Here is a 21,341-nt window from a genome sequence, read left to right as displayed (position 1 = left end):
GATATTAGCATCTATTCACACCTCTAATGGCTTATGGCACTTTTCTCCATAACAAGCATTAATAAATAGTAAATAGATAATAGATGTGCATCTTCATAGCTAGATAACAAGCTACTTAAATTTCCTGTTCCACCTTAAATGGTGCAGCAGTTGTACTCTCCTGTCTCCTAAAGCTCCTGAATTTAAGGTGAAACGGGAACATTTAAACAAGAAGCTAACTAATCACAAAGAATGGTGGATGATAAAAATTGTCTCATCACAATGACCTTTAGTATTTAAGAGGTATGATGCTCTAAATGTAACTTATGCTCAGTAGCAAGGTTGCTGAACTATAAGGATTAGCAGGATCACCTACTGGAGCCTGCTTATGAAGCAGTGTTTTTTTTTTTGTTTTTTTTTTGACAAATATAATATATTTAGGGTTCAAGCACCGAAGGTGCGTAGAACCCTATTGTTTTTGCTAAGATTTTTCTTCTTCTTCTTCTTCTTCTTCTTCTTATTATTATTATTATTCTTTTTCTCCTGTAAAAACAGTTGTGCAGCCTAAACCGTAAGTCATAGAGAAATGAAACTTGGTAGGTAGATGTAGGATCAGTGCAACAAAAATGGCACCGATTGGTCAAGTGGTGGCGCTATAAACAAGGAAATTCATTTTTCACAATTTTCTCAATAACTCAAAAACCATAAGACCTACATTCAAAATTCTTTTTTTGATGGATTCCTTGGGTCAATACCAACAACTTTCCAATTTGGACCATGCACTTCCGTCTATATAGATTTTGTGCTAATTTGCATAATATGCAAAACCTACTTTTGCAAACTAGTCCTAGGAATTTTGACCAATCCTGGCATGTTTGGTATCAAAACACTCGTGAGAGCATGCGCTTCAATATTCATTAAGAAAAAGTAGAAATATGTAAACAATATGGCCGCCATATGCAAATTAGTCCTTCCGGATATATGCCCCATTCACTTCAAGAGGTAAATTTGGAGCACTGTTTCTCAGCAACCGTGCAACCTAGCAAGTTGAAACTTTGCATGCAGAATCTATCATACAGCCTCTAAAGGATGTTCAAAGGGCAACTTAATCAATCAACATGGCTGAACACCATCAGCCAATCAGCATTCAGCAGACATTTTGGCAGGCTGAATGTTGCCCAATCTGGATGATATTTGGCAGTTATGTTCAGGTGGAGACACTGTAGTGACCTGCAAAGTGCTGAAACAATCCGCCCACTGGGGGGCGCTGTTCCAAAAAAACGAGTATATGTCAATCATGCTGTACTATTTTGACATCTAATTGTTTTTGCCATATTTAGTACAGTGGCTCTGACAAATTTCTCAATACAACTATGTTTAAAAAGTGCTTTGTTCATTCATAATTGCTAATTGTTTGAAAATAGCTATATTGAAACTACTCTCTGGATATTTGGCCTATCACCTCCATTTCAGTCTTGCTGCACACTGTAGAGTCTCTAGGTAAATGTTCATTAAAAACATTTGTGAAAATTTCACATACAATACTCTCCAGGCATCAAGCAATCTGTGCGTCCTTGGAATTTCTAACCTAAATTGCTGTAACTCTGCAGTATTTGCTGTAATCTCACAATGTTAAAGACCTCTGTACAATATCACTCTGATGAAGCGCCATTTAATACAGAACTAGATTTAGAATAACTTTGTAATTACATGTCATATCAGAACATTCACTCCTTTGTGCCCGTCCTCAACATTAGTAACAGGTGAAAGACTTTTGATCATTTTAAATGTGACAGAATGTCTCCAATTGTGTTAGACCTTCTTACACATCACCATCCTATGCTCTAGTAGGCACCATTGTGCTAGTTGGTGCTTGATGAAGCGCCATTTAATTCAGAACTAGATTTATAATAACTTTGTAATTACATGTCATATCAGAACATTCACTCCTTTGTGTTAATTTAAACTTGTTTGGTCAAACATTTCAGCTTGTTCTGCAAAGGTTCAAAGGTCAATCTGAATACCACTTTGTGAACATTCTGGTTGAAGCCACCTGATCAATACCAATAACATGTAGACACCTTTTGACTAGTTCTAACTCACTTAATGAATATCCTACAAAGTTCACTAGATTTACATGTGAATTTAAGCACTGATCAGGTTGAAAGGCCTCTGCTCAACATTAATAACAGGTGAAAAACTTGATAATTTCTAAATGTGACAGGGCATCTCCAATCATATTAGACCTTCTTACACATCACCATTCAATGCTCCAGTAGGCACCATTGTGCAAGTTGGTGCTTGAACCCGATGATTGCCGCTTGCGGCTATATTTTTATTGTGTTTTTGCAGTTGTCCCATTTCTTAGAGGGATGATTTTAGCCATTGCCACTCAAATACAAAAGAAAATGTGCCACTCAAAAACAAGGAGCAGAGGTACAAATGATAAAAAGGATTGGGTCTTTAACTAGGACTGGCTACTTTATAATGCGAAATCCCCACAGGAAGCATCTTACAGCAAACAAAGCCTTAGGTTTAAACACCCATAATCTATAACAAAAGATGCACAGCCCTACCTTCCTTATCTTCATCTCCACCTGTAAAATAAAGCAGAGAACTGGTCAGAACCACTAATAAAGTCCACTTCTTATATTGCAGAATATTGGTTGTCAAATTCTGAAAAATTTACACCAACAAAACCATAATTCCTGGTATTTAATTACTAGGAGTATTTTATCCTCTTTAGTAACACAGATACCATAAAGTAACAGATCTGCCTTGCAATATACTGAGTATCACAGAGTCAAATTATAGTGATATTGTTACTGTGGGTGGAGTACTGTGAGACAGAAAAAAGCCCTGTGATTCCCACCCCTAATGCTAAAAGTTAAATTAGCTCAAAATATTCATTTCCACTGAAAATGTAATATACAAACGTGCACCATACCTGGTGTGGTATTGATCCCAGGGTGCTTAGTGGACAATTCAGGTGTAGGGTCCAGATCAGGGTCTGTACCATCTGTGGTATAAAACTCTGTTCCAGTATCAGTGGGTAAGAGTGTGGGAAAGACAGGTTGGAGTGTGGTATGATCCATGGGAGTGACTTCCTTCTCATCCTCTTCGCCAGGACTTATTGAGGTGGGCTCTGGAGGCGCAGGAGTGGGGCCAGGCTCTGCAGGTGGAGGCTCCACAGGCGCAGGCATAGTCGTTGGAGCTACAGCAGGGGTAGGCGTTGGGGAGCCTGTGAGAACCTCCTGTCCTGCTTTTTCCACGATTCCTCTTGTGGTAAGCAGAGCAGAAAGGACTGTGGAGAGTTCATGTGTGATGTTGGTGACTCTGGATGACGTAGGAGGAGGAGCTGTAGGTTTGGTGGTTGTGACATGACCTGTAAGTGAGGGGTGACGAGAAAGAGTGAGGCCAGGAGAGGTGTATAAATATGCAGCGGTAAATATACTACTGTAAATATGCAGCTCTGGAGTCACAGAAGAACTACCTATATTTAATTTAAAAAAAAGTGTAAAAACAAGTGACTTACCTGAGGGCTTGGGTGTTTCCTGGGCCAAGCTGAGGGCCACGAAGGCCACAGCAAAAATCAGGAGCAGAGGACACAAACCCATACTGCCCTGAGAGAGAGAGAGAGAGAGAGAGAGAGAGAGAGAGAGAGAGAACGAGAGAGAGAGAGAGAGAGAGAGAGAGAGAGAGAACGAGACAGAGAGAAAGAGAAAACTATTTTAAAAGGACAGACGGACAGACAGACCGACAGAGACTGACAAATTATTGTGATATGGGGGCATTCTAGAATAGTGCAAAAAAAATGTCAGTAAGGGTAGATGGTCCAGAATGACAGTAGGGGGAAAATGTTCCTAAAGAGCACAAAATATCAGTAAGGGTAAGTATTTTAGAACCATATAAAACAATAATAAAGGTAATTCAATATGGACCAGACAATACACAGTTTTTCTAAACATTCACTATTTCAGTTTATTTATCGGCTCTCTGCTCCTTTTTTCTGCTGTCTTTAATATCCTCTTCCACACGAGCGCAGTGAGAGCAGTTATAGCATGTTTTTTTGTGTCAGATGAGCAGACTAGGAATCACCTGGACAAAATTGGCAATACAAACTTGGCTAGATAAAGGGCTGTGTAACATACATCATCACCCAGGCTTTCAGCTTTGCTCTAGAATATACATATTATATTTTTGATCTGAACATAAACTTCTCTTCTTTGCTGCAATCTTCAGGCTCATTTGTTTAGTTCGCGGTATGGCGACACAGATCTGCTTATTAGCCGGATTTTAACAATGTAAATAGAGAATGAGGAAAAGCATTCTTGAAAATTAAGGTAAGCTAGAATTGTGTGAATTGGGAAAAGCATTGTAGACAGTATGAATAGGGACAGCATTGTGCAACAATGTGGTTTCAGGCCTTTTTTAAAACTGAATAGATCTACAACACAGTGAATAAAAGAAAACATTCTAAAACTTAATAAATTAGAGTAAGTCATTGGGAGAGAACAGCCCTCAGGGACGCCCAGATGGTTGCCCTTTTTAAAACTTTGTGTAATAAATTGGGATGGAGAAAAGTCAGGACCATACTGGACTTATCTGAAAACCAGTGTTCCACATCTTACAAACAAATAATGGGCAGCTACAGCAGACTCAACCAAGGCAAATGTCAGGGTAAAACGTCAGAGCTTTAGACCACAGCAGCACAGCCCACCGTGACAACATCAGGTTTAGAAGCCACAACAGTCTGCAGGATACCCAACTCCACAAATTAAGGAGGCCAGCAAGAGCACAGTCATCACTGTAATTGTTGTACTTAGTAAGCTTGCCCAAACAACTGCAACAGCTGCTAATCAGCAGAATCCAACTCTAATACAACACTGGATGTTGTCAGAAACAGATTGTTAGGAACCTAAAACAAAAGCACAGGCATCTCCTCAACATTTGTAACACACTGCTAAACTGTTCCATTAACGCTAAAAGAGACCCTGATGGTATCTGATGTGTGCTTGATGCTAAGATGCTAGAATAATGCTGCTAGCAAACACTGGATTTACTGTTTATAGAGTAAATAGTAAATACCTGTAAAAACGTCTCTTTGATGAAGAGAAAAATAAGTCTGTGTAAAATGGGGCATTAACTGCTTTAGATAAAAAAGATGTTTTAAAATGTCCAGTACGATCTGTATAAATGCACCTGCTCTGTGATAATCTCAGAGTTCTGTTTAAAGTGCAGAGAGCATCATGAAGATCAAGGAACACACCAGTCAAGTCTGAGATACTGTTGTAGAGAAGTTTAAAGCTGGATTTGAATGCCAAAAGGAGCACTGCGCAAGCGATCATACTGAAATGGAAGGAGTATCAGACCACTGCAAATCTACCAAGACCCGGCCGTCCCTCTAAACTTTCAGCTCAAACAAGAATAAAACTGATCAGAGATGCAGTCAAGAGGCCAATGATCACTCTGGATGAAATGGATAGATCTACAGCTGAGGTGGGAGACTCTGTCCATAGGACAACAATCTGTTGTACACTGCACAAATCTGGCCTTTATGGAAGAGTGGCAAGAAGAAAGCCATTTCTCAAAGATATCCATAAAAAGTCTCGTTTAAAGTTTGGCCACAAGCCACCTGGGAGACACACCAAACATGTGGAAGAAGGTGCTCTGGTCAGATGAAACCAAAATCTAACTTTTTTTCCACAATGCAAAATGTTATGTTTGCCGTAAAAACAACACAGCCCATCGTCCTGAACACACAATCCCCACTGTGAAACACGGTGGTGGCAGCATCATGGTTTGGGCCTGCTTTTCTTCAGCAGGGACAGGAAAGATGGTTAAAATTGATGGGAAGATGGATGGAGCCAAATGCAGGACCATTCTGATATTTGTTCATCTCAATGTAATGATGTCAATGTAACAAAAAGACACTTCTGAGACAAAATTACATGTACTGCATTTTATACAGGCACTTTTATTAATATTCAGCTGTAGTTATCATGAGTTATATATTATTCTGGAGATGGAAAGATCTTTCGTCTATGTATCGTATTGTTCTCTTCGTATTGAAGAGAAGGGTGAACTGTTAGACCCAATCACAATGCAACATATATGTGTATATCCATATAAACAATTTTGTCTCGCCTCATATATCATAGAAAAATATACTGATAATTCTGAAAAACTTAATATATCGCCCAGCCCTAGTTACAGCCATTGGTGTCAGACGTGCAAATGCACTCAAAGTTTGAGTCCCTGTTGAGACACACTGCCAATAGAACAGGACTCCTTATAGCAGATAAACCTATTAGCACCATAACGTATGCACAGAGCAAACACCAAAAGCTCATTTGCATTTGGTAGCTGTACAGGTGCTGGTCAAAGAATTAGAATAATTTGAAATAGTGCAATCATGAAATTCTTTGAATGCATTTTTTGTGCAGAAAGCAAATCAGATGTTCACCGCACCTGTCCTACTCGTTAGACTAATCACAGAACTCGTTACCTGGAAAAAAATTTGCTCAGCTGAGCTTTCCAAAAGGCCCATTTAGGCCATTTAACTGTGACACTGTTGTTTTATTGAATTAGAATAATGGAGAAACCGTTTCATTGAATTAGAATAAATGCTCGAATTTTTGTTTTCTGTGAAGAGTGTTCACTGTGCAGTATAAAGTCAGGGTTGAGTAGAATTTCTAAGTTGTAAAATCAATCATGGGTAAGCAGCGCGACCTCTCAACTGGAATAGTGGCTCAAATTCAAGCCCTTCGCCAACAAGGCTTGACCCAAACTAAAATTGCTGAGCAGCTCGGCATCAGCCAGTCTTCCGTCTGCAAAGCTCTCAAGAAAAACTGCAGCAAGCGCACCAACTGTTCCGGCGTCCGAAAAACTTCTGCTCGCGACAACAAGCAGCTGAGAAAGATCGCAGTCAGCAACCGGTTCAAGTCCACTTCCGAGCTCACCGACTTGTGGAACAAGCAGACCGGCGCTGACGTCTCCAGATCAACCACTTACCGTCGTCTGCGCGAACTCGCTTTAAATCTCGCGTTCCAGCAGTAAAACCGATGCTGAACAAGAAACAAATGGAGAAACGGCTGAAGTGGGCCAAAGAACACGACGAGTGGACTGCTGAAGACTGGCAGAAAGTGGTCTTCAATGACGAATCACGCTTCTGCATCTCCTTCGGTGACCAAGGTCCTCGTGTCTGGCGTCGTGGTGGCGAAACCTACAACCACGAGTGCGTGAAAAGATCCGTCAAGTTTCCCCAGAGCGTTATGGTCTGGGGATGCATGTCCGCTCGAGGTGTAGGGAGACTCTGCTTCCTCAAGAAGACTGTCAATGCTGCCGTATATCAAGATGTTCTGGAAACGTTCCTGATTCCGACTGTTGAGGAACAGTTCGGCGAAGAAAACTTCATATTTCAACAGGATCTTGCACCGGCTCATGCGGCAAAGTCGACCAAAGATTGGTTCACTAAAAAACAGCTTGAAGTTTTGGCATGGCCGGCCAACTCGTCTGACCTCAATGTCATTGAAAACCTTTGGGCCATCGTCAAGCGGAAAATTCGCGACAGAAAGCCTACTACGCTGGACCAACTGAAGCAGAACATCGCCACTGCCTGGGAAGCTGTGAGTGCGGAAACTTGCGACAAGCTGGTCAAATCGATGCCGCGGAGACTTCAGGCAGTCATACAAGCCAAGGGGGCAGCCACAAAATACTGAGAAAGTGATGATTGTAATTATAATAAAAATTATTCAAATTCAATGAAAGGTTTCTCCATTATTCTAATTCAATAAAACAACAGTGTCACAGTTAAATGGCCTAAATGGGCCTTTTGGAAAGCTCAGCTGAGCAAATTTTTTTCCAGGTAACGAGTTCTGTGATTAGTCTAACGAGTAGGACAGGTGCGGTAAACACCTGATTTGCTTTCTGCACAAAAAATGCATTCAAAGAATTTCATGATTGCACTATTTCAAATTATTCTAATTCGTTGACCAGCACCTGTATATGGGAACTCTGAATATAAGGTCCAAAAGGTGTTGATGCAGGTGAAGGAGGCACGGCCCCATCATTTTCGCGATGCGGAAAACTCGAATGGAATCACAGAATTGAGGAATAAAAGCAGAATTCAAATATAACAATGAATACAGATAAATACCTACCATATACATACCAAATAAATACCTAATTAGAAAATCTAAAGCAGCAGTGACCGGCTCCCTATCCTGATGCTGGTGTTCTTATCTTCATAACTGAAGACCAGAGTAATGTACAGACATCATACACACATCATATCAAACAACACAGTAACAACATCCAAACTATCACTCTCCAATCCTTACTGATAATAGGCTGTTAGCTAACATTAAGCATCCGAGGTCAATAACTAAAGACTGGAGTGAACTACAGCCAAAATCCACTTATATCAAACCACAGACCCTACTAATCTAACCAACACAGCAGCACCCACCTGTTATCAAACATCAGCCATTAACTCAGCCAATTGCTTCTTTTTGAGCTAATTGCCAAGCAGCCAGCGTGCTTGGAGGAAAGCGCAGTGGCTCGATTCTAAAACATCAGTTCACAGATGCCCTGTGCTGCAGACATCACCTTGTAGTGGTGTGGGGAGAGAGCGCCATCTCCCCACCCAGAGGGAGCAGGGCCAATTGTGCTCCCCCTGAGCACAGGAAGCCTGACGGCAAGGTTCGCACCTGCGACCTCCTACTCGTTGTAGCAGCGCTTTAGACCGAATACAGGGCCTTATGCCATGCTCCTTCCATTCCATGCTAGCTTTCATTGGCTTAGCCTAACACATCATCAGTTGTATACAAAGTTTTACTAGGAGGGCACCCACTTACCTGGAAAAAAGCTGTCTGCATCACTCACTCATTCGCACAATGATCACCTACAGAGAGAGAAAAAAACAGAGAGAATGAATATCACAGGATTGCCTCAGCAAGGAATTCTTAATTTGTTCAGCCCTTCAGGCATGTTCTGCTAAAACGGACGTATTAGCTAACTGCTAACCTAAAAGGCACCACTAACGTGAGACAACTCGCCCCATTTATTTCCAGTGGAGATTTATGAGGAAACAAGTCAGTGCAGGACACACAGTTTAACATGCAGACCTTTTCATCAAACACTTGAGTAATATTTTAGCTTTTTTCAATTTAATACAATATAATGTCTAGAAGTACAGAGGCCCACCATACAGTTTGCATACAATTACAATTATTTTCTTATAAATGAAAGATCAAAAATTGTGGGAGATGATTCCACGTGATTCCTCATTTCACACCTAGCAGAGAAAATGCACACTTTGAGTGGCCAGAACAATATTTTTTATACAACTAAAGTAGTAGGGTTTGAGAGTGCAGGTGAATACATTTAGATATTAAGGGAAAATCTGTATGTAAAAACAAAGGAAAGACAAAAATGATTTTGTAAATTTTCAGCTCTGAAGTAAGAAAACTCTTTTAAAATGCAAGCATATCAATGTCTACATCAAATGGGTGGTGTATTCACAAATTGAAATAATTCAAGACACTGGAATAGCCTGATAAAACTGGCAGAAATTCAACTGAAGTTGCAGTAGGAAAGTGTTTGTGATTTAAAGCAAATCGGTGCATCTGTCAAACATGGTGAAGCTGCTAATGGAACCAGTTAACTGGTGTTTACTGAAGATGTGCTGCTGATATAAGTAGCATTTCAATTCTGACAGGCACATCTCTTTACTTTTTTTTCAAATACTTGAAAACCAATAGGCCAGTGTGTTACAGTAGTGATGGATAATGACCTAAAACATACTGTGAAAGCCTGTGAAAATGGAAGGTTTATGTCAAAATGGTTTATAATGAGCTGGTTGAGGAGGACAGACTACTTCCTTTCTCCAACACCCTACACATGATCCATTGACAGCCTCATGACTATGCCTCATAATGGAGACACACACACACACACAAACATTTCCATTGTTTTTTTCTTTGTCTGAGGGATTGCCTGTTTCACTTTAAACAGACAGGATCAGAATGTGTGTGTGTGTTGAGATGTTGGGATGACTCTCAATCTCTGCTGTAATCCCCTCAGCGCTTCAGGGTTCTCTCAGAGCTGTCTCACTCACTGGCCTGTGATAATCGCTGTCCTAATCTGCAGGCCATATCAGGCTTCATTCACTGTAATTCAGACCTTCTGTCACTCATCAGTGTGTGTAGAGATGAAGGAAGCTCCCGAGGGCTCTCAGCAGCCGCCACAGAGAGACAGTAGCAACGGATCAGACCGGCTAATCCGCGCTTTAACCGGTCTAACATTACAAAACACACTTCTACTGCTTTACCAATCCATAAACAACAACAACCTGCTGCTAAAAGCCAAATCACCAGCAGATCTGGAGAAACTGGAAAGTGGAGATTTTAAGTGATCCAGACCACATTAATGTCTGTAAAACCTTGAGTGTTGCCAACTTGTTACTATATATAGCAACGTTGTCGCTAGACATATTTAAAAAATAGTAAGAAACTGTAAAGGGCTGGTATGCAACACTAGGTGGCATGTAAATATGATGTGGTGAATAGGGCTGTGTATTGACAAAAACTGTGTGATATGCCCCCTTTATAATTCAATATATGGCAATATGTTGCTTTAATCAATGCAATATTAAAATTGTTTAAATTTAAAGTTCTTACAGTCTTAAAAGTAGACCGTAGGGTGGGTGGAGTATAATAACAGTACAGACTGTCTTTTTACTATCTTGCACCATTATCTTTGCAATAATGTAATATTTTAAACATAATTTTATATATTTTTTTTACTTCCCCTTGTGGTAATGTCACAAATATGTTAATTAGCACTTTACATCATACCCAACAATTTAAGTCTTTAAATCTTTTTTTTAACATTACATCAACTTCTAAACGGCTCACTAATCTCACTTACCAATGGGTTTTGCTGATTACGGCAAATTAATAAAAGTGCACCAAGTACTAAACAACTTGGGACTATACTAGGGATGTCCCCGATCTGATCACATATTTTTCGAAAGGATCGCAATTGGGTTAAAAAGATCTGGATGTAAGTTATGCTGTTACTCCCCAGGCTCACTATAGACTGCAGAATGGGCATTCTTAATGCGTGCATGCAGCATTAACACACGACTCGTTTCTTGGGATCGAGTGTGTTTGGGGTCACTTGCTTTGTTGAGCTGTTTATCAATGCTGATTTATGGCCAGTTAACACAGTCTAATCCAGCAAGCTACATAAAGATCCATCTGCAACATTCACTCTCGGGTTGCTGGCTTAAATGAGTTAAAGCACAGCTAGAACAGCAGTTCATGTTACAATACCAAACATTGCTACAGTGAATTAAGAGAGAATTCAGCTAATTTGTCATATTTTCTGTATAATTCAATGGTTAAGACAAACAAAAACCCACAATAGATCATAACGGTGCTACCCACCACAGTTTCAAATTATGATGTGGTCAGATCTCTCAATGTGGTTTCTGGTTGCTCATGGACACCACCGAACAATCACATCGCACCTCTGGTTGTACTTAAATGACCCAGCTGAGACAGAACAGGCGAAAGGGTGAGAATTACATACAATTGTCATTAGGGAGGCACTTTTGAGGTGATAAGAGAATAGAGCTCCTCTTCACCATGACAGGGCACTACTGCAGAAGCAGAAACGTTAAGAGTCTTGCTCAAACAGTTCCTGTTGTGAGAAATTTCAGCTTCCCGTGTGGGCGTTGGGTTGGGTTGGGTTAAGAAGGAGAGATTGTGGTCTGTTAAGAGAAGGGTTAACTCTAAAATGTGCAGGGCAGGGGTTTCTCTAGGAGTACAGATGGCCGCCCAAGATGGAAGCATTCAAATCTGGACCTCAACTCTAGTTTCCAGACTAGAAACAAATCCTTCAGAGGTGGGACTAGAGCTGGGTATGGAAATTCTATACCAAAAAGGCACCAACCAAAATGTCTCGGTCCTACAGAGTAGAAGTGGTGCCTGTTTTTGTTACTTTGCATGAAAAGTGCATAAACTTGCCAAATGCGGAGAGTGCACGCAGCGAGGTAAAAACAACCGCCACAGCACCCTGGCACACACAAGCAGAGAGCATGCACAGAAACGCAAATCATTTGAATTGTCCACACACCGCCAATGCTCTGAAATCTCTCAGGCACTCGTACTGTCTCTCTCTCACTCGCACATTTAAAAAAAATATATAATACAATTGTTTGCTGCTTTGTATTATAATACAGTAAAAATTATCTAGGCTGCCAGACCTAAACCACACTACGGCATTATTCCTGTCCCCTCACAATAAGTCAGGAAAATACCAGCATTTAAAACTCATTTTTGAATGATAAATCTGTTGTGTGAGAATATTGTTTTTTGTATTTTTGATTGCAATTTAGAAAAAGACATCAACAAATAGTACCGTTTGGTTATCGGTACTGAATTCAAGGTACCGTACCGGTATTAGTATTGAAAATTTAAAAACAATAGCCAACTCTAGGTGTGACACTATGTGGTCAATCAATTACATTTACTATTCACTCAACTTCCAACATAAACAAAATCCAGCTACTGGATTTAAAAATCAAGGCACAAATTTGAAAACCTTGGGCATAAGTAGTCACCTCCAGTTCAGGTTCTCTAGAAAGCTAGCATTCTCCTTCAAGCTTGCTCAACCCCAATAGGGTTGCATTTGTAAGCAACGCTTTAGGTAGAATCTAGCAGAGCTCAGGCAAAGCTCTTCCATTACCAGTAGCTTGAGGGGGGCAGAACATAGGATTAATGCTAAAATTCTAAATTTCAGTCATGCTTGGATTCACTAAGGTAGTGAAAAATCTATCACATTTCTAAACATTTATGGATATAACTGTATTGCAATGTAATATTCCCACTCCTGATTACTATACCACTGTATAATACCTGTAGAATACGTTTTTTGACAGCTAAATTAGTCCCGGACAAAGGCCCAACATACGCCCTGGAAGTGACCTTCTGAAAATGGTTTTCCTGACTCAAATTAAGCCCGGTACTAAACTTGAAACTGCTCAAGAGGATACCCTCCGGCACTGTTTTTCAGTCCACAACGGATGTTCAGCAGGCCACTGCCTGAAGTATCTGTCCTCCTGCATCCTACAAAAGACAGGAAATGAAATGCCCAGCTGAAAAATACCCACATCCAAAAAAAAGTAATGAAACTACAAATACTTTTACTGAAATGCAGTTTCATGGAACGTCACCATGAATCAGGGATTCTAGGCTAGTTGTTCCTGATGTTAGAGGACACCCTGCCCTCCAATTTTGAGTTTTTACCCAGTGCCCAACAAACCTGTTCCAGTCAAAATGCCAATTAGCAAGACCTTCCTGAGCTGAGGCAGCAGGAAACCACAAAATGTACAGAACAGGGTGTTTTTCAGGTTCTTCAGGATCAGAACCGAAAGTTCCACCCAGGTCCAATGCTGGACACGTTAAAGGGAGGAGATCATGAACACTGTTTTCTGCTTGTATTCAAGTAAAATAATACAAAACAGCAAACACTCAAGTGTCAAGAAACAAATTTTGGGACACTTGGCATTTCACTGCACAGGAGCTCCTCTAAACAAGCAGCAGTTCTGATATGAGATGATTATCCATGCAGGCAATAACAAGACAAGCTTCAGAACATACAACCACTTCACAAAGCTGATCTTATTACAATAACCTTGAGCCAGTCCTGTGAAAATGTGGGTTTATTAGGATAGGATGCAACACATTAAGTAAAAGAAGCATGTTACAAAATAAACCAATCATGCAACCCTATACAAGGCACCGGAAGCGAATATCTTCCACACATTAAGTGGGGGACACTAAAGGTTACTAGATGCGAACCCCACACTACTGGTTTTCAACTGCCAGATCAGGTGCTACTGCATCCAGAAAGAAAGGACAGTGTGAATACTAGGTTGCATCAGAGTTTTAGTCTGGATTTTAAACTGTATTTAGAAATAATTGAGTGACACCAGTAAGTAATACTGGCATCTACATTAGTGAGACATCCACCAAAAGCGTAAGGCCTTCAGAACAGCTTGGGTAGCACATGCAGGACATTCACAAACACAGAGTAATACTGTTTTCTCCTTCACACTTACAGAAACACACACAGACACACACACACACACATATCCTTCTCTCTTTGCCTGGAGCCAAAACCTAATCAGGGTGAAATCAGCCAGTAGTCACAGGACTGCCACGTTCCTCCCCAGTTCCTCTCTCTCACAACACAATACACAATACAACAACTATTCAAACTCAATTATGAACCTGCCTGGCCTTCAACAGGTGCATTGTTCAACATCACAGAGCCTTCTGGAAACGGCTCTGCTGATGAGGCCCCTCAGCAGAACTGAACACCACGCAAAAGCTGATCAGAGATCAGAGCTAGTGCAAAATTCAATGTTCCAGAGGAACCAGCGGCTACATCTGGGCAACAACATGGCCTGCGGAGATAGCAGCACGGCCACTGATTCTGAGGAAGGGGGTTTCCAATGCAAGTGTAGCAGCAAATCTAACCCAACCATGGAGTCACGAGTCGGGATATTGCCTTCTCACAAACAGCTTCTGCAATACGGGTGCAAATCTCTTAATGTCTGGTCATTCGATTCAATTCCGATTTTTTTGGATCACGATTTTTTGGATTCGATTCAGGAACAATTTTTACATTTAGTTTAAGCACATTTTAGGAGGCAGTAAGACGGGCTGCCTTGTCGGTGTCCTTGCTCGGTGGACTCGTGCAGGTAGACTCGCAGGTCTTTACCCGCGTAGGTCTTCACACAACAGCTGACGCCTCCGCGAGTGTGTGACGAAATAGGACTCTAAATTCCGTACAGCTGCGGGCGACATAGGAAATCAGCGCCACCAGACTGTCTTTTAAAGCCGTGAGTAACGCCCCCAAGGTCTGCAGACAGAGAAAGTGTGAATGAGGGGGTTTGCCACACCCCGCTCTAACGAAACTCGCCCAACCTTGTCCGAAAAGCGCGCTAAAAGGCGGGTTTGCTGTTGCTGGTACAGCATAGCTAAAGTGAAAGTGAAGTAAAAGAGCAGTCTGGTGTAGCTTGAAATCCTGATAGCCACAGACGTCAGTCTTTTTAACCTTATTGCATCGTGGCTACATTTTCAAAACTTAACCATAAATATTAAACACACAGAACCTTAAATATTAAATATACGACTGGGTGCAGGAGTCGCACGTTAGTGCTAGTCTATAGGCATTAATCAGAGCTTCTCCCACTGTATTTTTTGTTTTACTGTAGAGTTGTGGCACTGCTTTATCGCAAAAAAGCTATGCAAAAGTAAAACGTACCTTGGGTCCAGAGTATTAACCATAAACTTAAACCCCTCGCCTTTGACTGAGCTGCATGGTCGTAAATCCTTTTTGAATTAGCAGCGATGGAGTCGGAAATGTTTACAGCATGAAGTTTGTATAATTTCTCTAGAGTTTGCTGGTCTGCTGCTTTTGGCCACAGGGTGATTGACGTATTTCCGACGGGACTCAGTTTCATTTTAGTCAAAGTCAAAGTCAAAGTCAAAGTGGTTTTTATTGTCATTTCAGCTATATACAGAGTACACAGTGAAACGAAACAACGTTCCTCCAGGGACCATGGTGCACATAAACACAGTGTAGACAGAACAATAGTGCAACAGTACAAAAGTGCAGACAGACAATACAACACAATACAGACAAAGAATAATAAATAACAAGACAGTGTGCAAATTATGCAGTGTGCAAAAAGTGTGCAAAAAAGACCAGTGAGGTAGTAATTACCTCTATTACACAGTGTGCAATAGAGTCCAGTGAGGTAGTAGGGTTTTTAGTGCTTTCCATTTTCTGGGGTAAGTGGGGTAAGAGTGTGTGTGCATGTACAGAAAACCATCAGTTCAGTCTCTGCAGTTGAGGAGTCTGATGGCTTGGGGGTAGAAGCTGTTGCAGAATCTGGTCGTGCTGGACCGGATGCTGCGGTACCTTCTTCCCGAAGGCAGGAGGGAGAACAGTTCGTGTGAGGGATGAGTGGGGTCATTCACAATGCTGGTTGCTTTGCGGATGCTGCGGGTGGTGTAAATGTCCGTGATGGAGGGGAGAGAGACGCCGATGATCCTCTCAGCTGTCCTCACAATACGCTGGAGGGTCTTGCGGTCAGAGACGGTGCAGGTCCCAAACCAGGCAGTGATGCAGCTGCTCAGGATGCTCTCAATGGTCCCTCTATAGAAGAGTGTGAGGATGGGTGGAGGGAGACGGGCCTTTCTCAGCTTCCGGAGGAAGTAGAGACGCTGCTGGGCTTTCTTGGCTGTAGAGCTGGTGTTCAGGGTCCAGGTGAGGTTATCTGCTAAGTGGACACCAAGGAACTTGGTGCTCTTAACAATCTCCACAGAGGACCCGTTGATGTTGAGTGGAGAGTGGGTGTGTTGTGCTCTCCTGAAGTCAACAACCATTTCCTTTGTCTTGTCCACATTCAGGTGAAGGTTGTTGACTGTACACCAGTCTGTCAGCCGCTGCACCTCCTCTCTGTATGCTGACTCCTCGCCTTTGGTGATGAGACCCAGCACGGTTGTATCATCGGCGAACTTGATAAAGCTGTTAGAACTGTGTTTTGCAGCACAGTCATGAGTCAGCAGGGTGAACAGCAGAGGACTCAGGACACTGCCCTGGGGGGCCCCAGTGTTCAGTGTGATGGTGCTGGAGGTGCTGCCCCCGAACCGGACTGACTGGGGTCTCCCCGTCAGAAAGTCCAGGATCCAGTTGCAGAGGGGGGTGTTGAGGCCGAGCGAGCTTAGCTTCCTGATGAGGTTCTGTGGGATGATGGTATTGAATGCTGAACTGAAGTCTATAAACAGCATTCTGACGTAAGTGTCCTTCTTCTCCAGGTGGGTGAGGGAGAGATGAAGGGTGGTGGTGATGGCATCGTCCGTGGAGCGATTGGGACGATACGCAAACTGCAGGGGGTCCAGTGAAGAGGGCAGTCGTGTCTTGATGTTCCTCATGACTAGCCTCTCGAAGCACTTCATGATGATGGGTGTAAGTGCAACGGGACTGTAGTCATTGAGGCAGGACACTGTGGACTTCTTCGGCACGGGAACGATGGTGGTGGACTTGAGGCATGTTGGGACAGTGGCGCTGCACAGGGAGATGTTGAAGATGTCCGTGAGAACATCTGTCAGCTGGTCTTCGCACTCCCTGAGCACTCTGCCGAGGATGTTGTCTGGTCCTGCAGCTTTTCGTGGGTTGACTCTGCGCAGAGTGTTCCTCACATCCACTGCAGTCAGGCACAACACCTGCTCGTCCGGCTTGGGCATGGTCTTTCTCACCATCATGTTGTTTTGTGCCTCAAACCGTGCATAAAAGTTGTTCAGGGCATCAGGGAGGGAGGCATCACGTTCACAGGACGGTGGCATTGTCCTGTAGTTGGTGATTGCCTGGATGCCCTGCCACATGCGCCGCGCGTCACCCGTGTCCTTGAAGTGGCTGTGGATTCTCTGGGCGTGTGCGCGCTTTGCCTCTCTGATGGCTCTTGACAGGTCGGCTCTCGCTTTCCTCAGGGCCACCTTGTCACCCACTCTGAAGGCGGAGTCGCGGGTCCTCAGCAGCGCACGTACCTCAGCAGTCATCCAAGGCTTCTGGTTTGGGCGTGTAGTGATGGTCTTGGAGACAGTGACATCAATACACTTGCTGATGTAGCCAGTGACTGATGCTGCATACTCCTCCAAATCAACAGAATCGCCTTCAGTAGCAGCCTCCCTAAACATGTCCCATGCAGTGCACTCAAAACAGTCCTGAAGGGCAGAGATGGAGCCTGCCGGCCAGGTTTTCACCTGCCTCTGAACTGGTCTGGAGCGTCTGATGAGTGGTGTGTATGTTGGAGTCAGCCAAACACACATGTGGTCCGAGAAAGCGAGGTGGGGGCGGGGCTCCGCCCGGTACGCGCTGGGGATGTTTGTGTAAACAAGATCCAGCGCGCTCGCTCCTCTCGTTGCAAAGTCCACATGTTGATGGAATTTAGGGAGCACTGACTTGAGATTTGCGTGGTTGAAATCTCCGGCGATAATAAACAGTCCGTCTGGGTGTTTGTTTTGCAGATCGCTGATAGACCGATAGAGTTCACACAGAGCCTCTTTAGCATTAGCACCAATGCTAGCGCTGGGTGGGATGTAGACAGCAGCTATTAGCACGGCGGAGAACTCCCGTACTAAATAAAAAGGTCTGCACTTGACTATCAGGAACTCCACCAGCGGAGAGCAGTGTTTGGCGACAGTCACAGCGTTGTTACACCATTCCGTGTTGATGTAAACACACACGCCTCCACCGCGGGTCTTCCCGGATAGAGCCGCGCTCCTATCCGCTCTGAACGCGGTTAGCCCGGCTAGCTGAATGGCGCTGTCCGGAATGTTGTCGTTCAGCCACGATTCCACAAAAACCAAAGCACAGCAGTCTCTGAACTCACACTGGGTTGTTCGCTGGAGTCGTATGTAGTCCAGTTTATTGTCAAGGGAACAGACGTTTGCCAGAAAGAGCGATGGTATAGCCGGCCGGCTAGGACTAGCCTTTAGATCCCGGCTCTCTTTCCGCGCTTACGCTTACACTCGCACCGCTTGCGATGGCACTTCCGCTGGGCTCCGGCGTCAGGAAACACCGCGGGCTGGCGGCCTGGGTCTCTTAGCAGGCTAAGCTCAAGTAACGTCTGCAGAACCTCGTCCGGTAGCGTGTTTTCTGGCTGATTTCTCCACTGTAGCAGGGTCTGGCGGTGGTAGAACATGTGCACGGGTGTTCCGATGCACATATTTGCAGGAAATAAACGGAAAAAACGACAAATAGTAACACAAAAGCACCATTTAACGGACCCGGAGCGGCCGCTGCGTGTTAACGTGCCGCCATCTTGGGTGATGGCGCCTGCTTGCAAACAATTGTGCTCATGTTAAGCACTCTCTTCCCCGTAAAATCCAAACTGTGCCCAAACACTGACTTTTAGCGACAGGGAGGGTTGAATTACGCTCTTCTCCTGCTCCATGCTAGAGGACTCCATTAAGATAAATGGAGCTGGCAAACTAACTAGCTTACTGTATGGTGGCCTTCTTCTACGTTGACCAAATGGACTCATAATGCGGTATGCAGTACTGGCATCAGCAGGAGCGACAAAATATAACACCTGCAACCACCAGCACCACAATCATTATATTAGTGATGTTATTTAACAATACGTAATTTAACAATATTCTGTGATTAATAATAACTTTTTTATAATTTTTTTAGGCAGACTAGATTATTATTTACTGTATTATAATATCTTAAGAGAAGTTTTAATGCTTTCTAAATACCAGTATTTTAATGTGCTAAGATACTGAGCACTAAAGCTAACAGAGCTTTAATAGAATATAGAAATAGTTATAGTGTAGCTTCATATTCATCCTTCAACAACCTGCGCCATCAGCTGTGTGTGAGCGTAAGCATAAGAGAGAGCATCTTCAACACAGCTGTTTCGAAAGTTAACAAAAATAAGTATGGATAAAAAGCAGGAATAGCTCCATGGGTAGTTTTCTAGATTAGTGTCATTGCTAACCGGACATGTGCAACAATGTAATGGGATACAAACACACTCACACACAAACTCATAATTCTCAACCTTAATTCGCTCTCCGAGTAAAGCGCAAAGCTAGGAGAGTCGTGGCGGTGTGCAGATCTTTGTGGCAACATGACTGAAACTGGTGAAATGCGAGGTCATTAACCTCAGAACATGGAACCGTACAAGCACACTATGAGGTCAAAATGCGTAACAAATGCGTAGAAAGGTCTGTAAGACCATAATACAATATTATATTTGTTTTTGTAACAGTAACTTACCAAGAATCTGATTCTGTACAAAATAATAATATAATGTGACAAACGTATAGTGATACAAAATAAACGCACCAGAATAATAAAGTGCAATATATGCAGTGCCAGTTGAGCCATTTTCATAGATGAAGGATTTTTGTCAGGTATGGTCATGTCTGATGCAGAAAATTAACTTAGGATTTCAGTACTAGTTAGAGTGAAGATCGTAGACGATATACTTTTATCGTAGATGCTAAACTGAGTTGACGTGGCAGCTATGACAGCGTGGAATCAAGCTTCTCTTAAACCTGGCAAAAATAAGTTTCAGACATGGAAATCAGCAAGTCCTAAACTAGGTTAGATATAGACCTCAGAGTACAGAGTTTTTTTATTTATTTATTTATTGCAATGCACCTGGTCCTTAGACTGAGGAGAAGCTTGTCTTCTATCAGCCGATGAGCTTTACTCACACTGCCCTCTTCGGTCAACTGAGGGTGCCATGCTGGGAGTTATAATGGGTAACTGTCTATCTGCCCCCATTCATAGTTTATTAATACATTTGTGTGTTGTCTCGGGGGCTTTTACTGTGTAAGAGAGAGAGTGGGAGTGCAAGAGAGAGAGAAAACTCTCTCAATTCAAGTCTTCATTTTGCTCAGACCAGCCCAGGCTGGTGAGCGGACACTGCTGCAGCCCACTGCACACACAGACTACGAATTATACTCCCTTTTACACACACACACACAAACACACACACACAGCAGGCCGCTGGCTGCACACACACGTCTTCTCAGCTTCCTGCAGCCCCTGCTTCATGTCCGATCGACAACATGCCCCCACGCCAAGCCTTCATTCATACAGCAACCCGCAGAACCTTGACCAGAGCTTGCAGCCTTACAACCTCAATAGAACTACAGTTGTGATTGGTCGACTTTCTCCCAGTTAGCATACAGCTTAACAACCAGTTCACTCCTCTGAGCCAATCACTGTACACCTCATTCAGTCCAGAGGGAAATTAAGAAGGATTCTTTCAGCAAAAGCATCTTTCCCTCTCATGAGAACCTGAATTAAGAACAACTCTTTGAGCAGCACAACACAGCAAACAACTGTTAAACGACCCATACTATTTAAGATTAAATTCCTGAGATCTTGTAAGCCAATGTGTAAAGCTAAACAGTGGCAGGCTGAAACAGTGTAGATACACTTTAAAGGCAAAGCTGTTGGGACACCAGCTGATTCACTGCGTGAATAAAAAAAGATACTTTGTAAGGTCAGGTTATTGGATGAACACCACCCCACCTTATCACTAACTACCTCAGCAAAAAAAAGGAGGAAGCACCATCATTCCAGAGAACACAGTTCCACTGCTTCACAGCCCCACTTGCCCATGTATGCCAGTAGGCATGGTGTCAACAAGTGCCCATTTATCTGCTCAAGAGGGCTCTACCACTGTGTGCACAATTTTTTTAAGTTTTCAGAATTCATTTTATTATTGAACAAATGCAATGCTCTCCATTAACCCA

General features: G+C 42.8%; 1 protein-coding gene across 1 annotated transcript in view; it reads right to left on the bottom strand.

Moving 5' to 3' along the window:
* ptpra (protein tyrosine phosphatase receptor type A) overlaps positions 1 to 21,341 on the bottom strand; it is a 57,995-nt gene that overhangs the window by 23,664 nt on the left and 12,990 nt on the right. The window contains exons 2-5 of the mRNA XM_007256538.4: positions 8,838 to 8,884; positions 3,515 to 3,602; positions 2,927 to 3,364; positions 2,556 to 2,576 (exon numbers count right to left, since the gene is read on the bottom strand). Coding sequence (XP_007256600.3) covers positions 2,556 to 2,576; positions 2,927 to 3,364; positions 3,515 to 3,602; positions 8,838 to 8,858 — 568 coding nt within the window. The 5' untranslated portion in view covers positions 8,859 to 8,884. The remainder of the gene's footprint in view (positions 1 to 2,555; positions 2,577 to 2,926; positions 3,365 to 3,514; positions 3,603 to 8,837; positions 8,885 to 21,341) is intronic.

This window comes from Astyanax mexicanus, chromosome 17 (assembly GCF_023375975.1).
Source record: "Astyanax mexicanus isolate ESR-SI-001 chromosome 17, AstMex3_surface, whole genome shotgun sequence".
In the NCBI taxonomy this organism is placed as follows: Eukaryota; Metazoa; Chordata; class Actinopteri; order Characiformes; family Acestrorhamphidae; genus Astyanax; species Astyanax mexicanus.
Note: the sequence above shows the minus strand (reverse complement) of the source record. Positions and strands in the feature narration are given on the sequence as shown.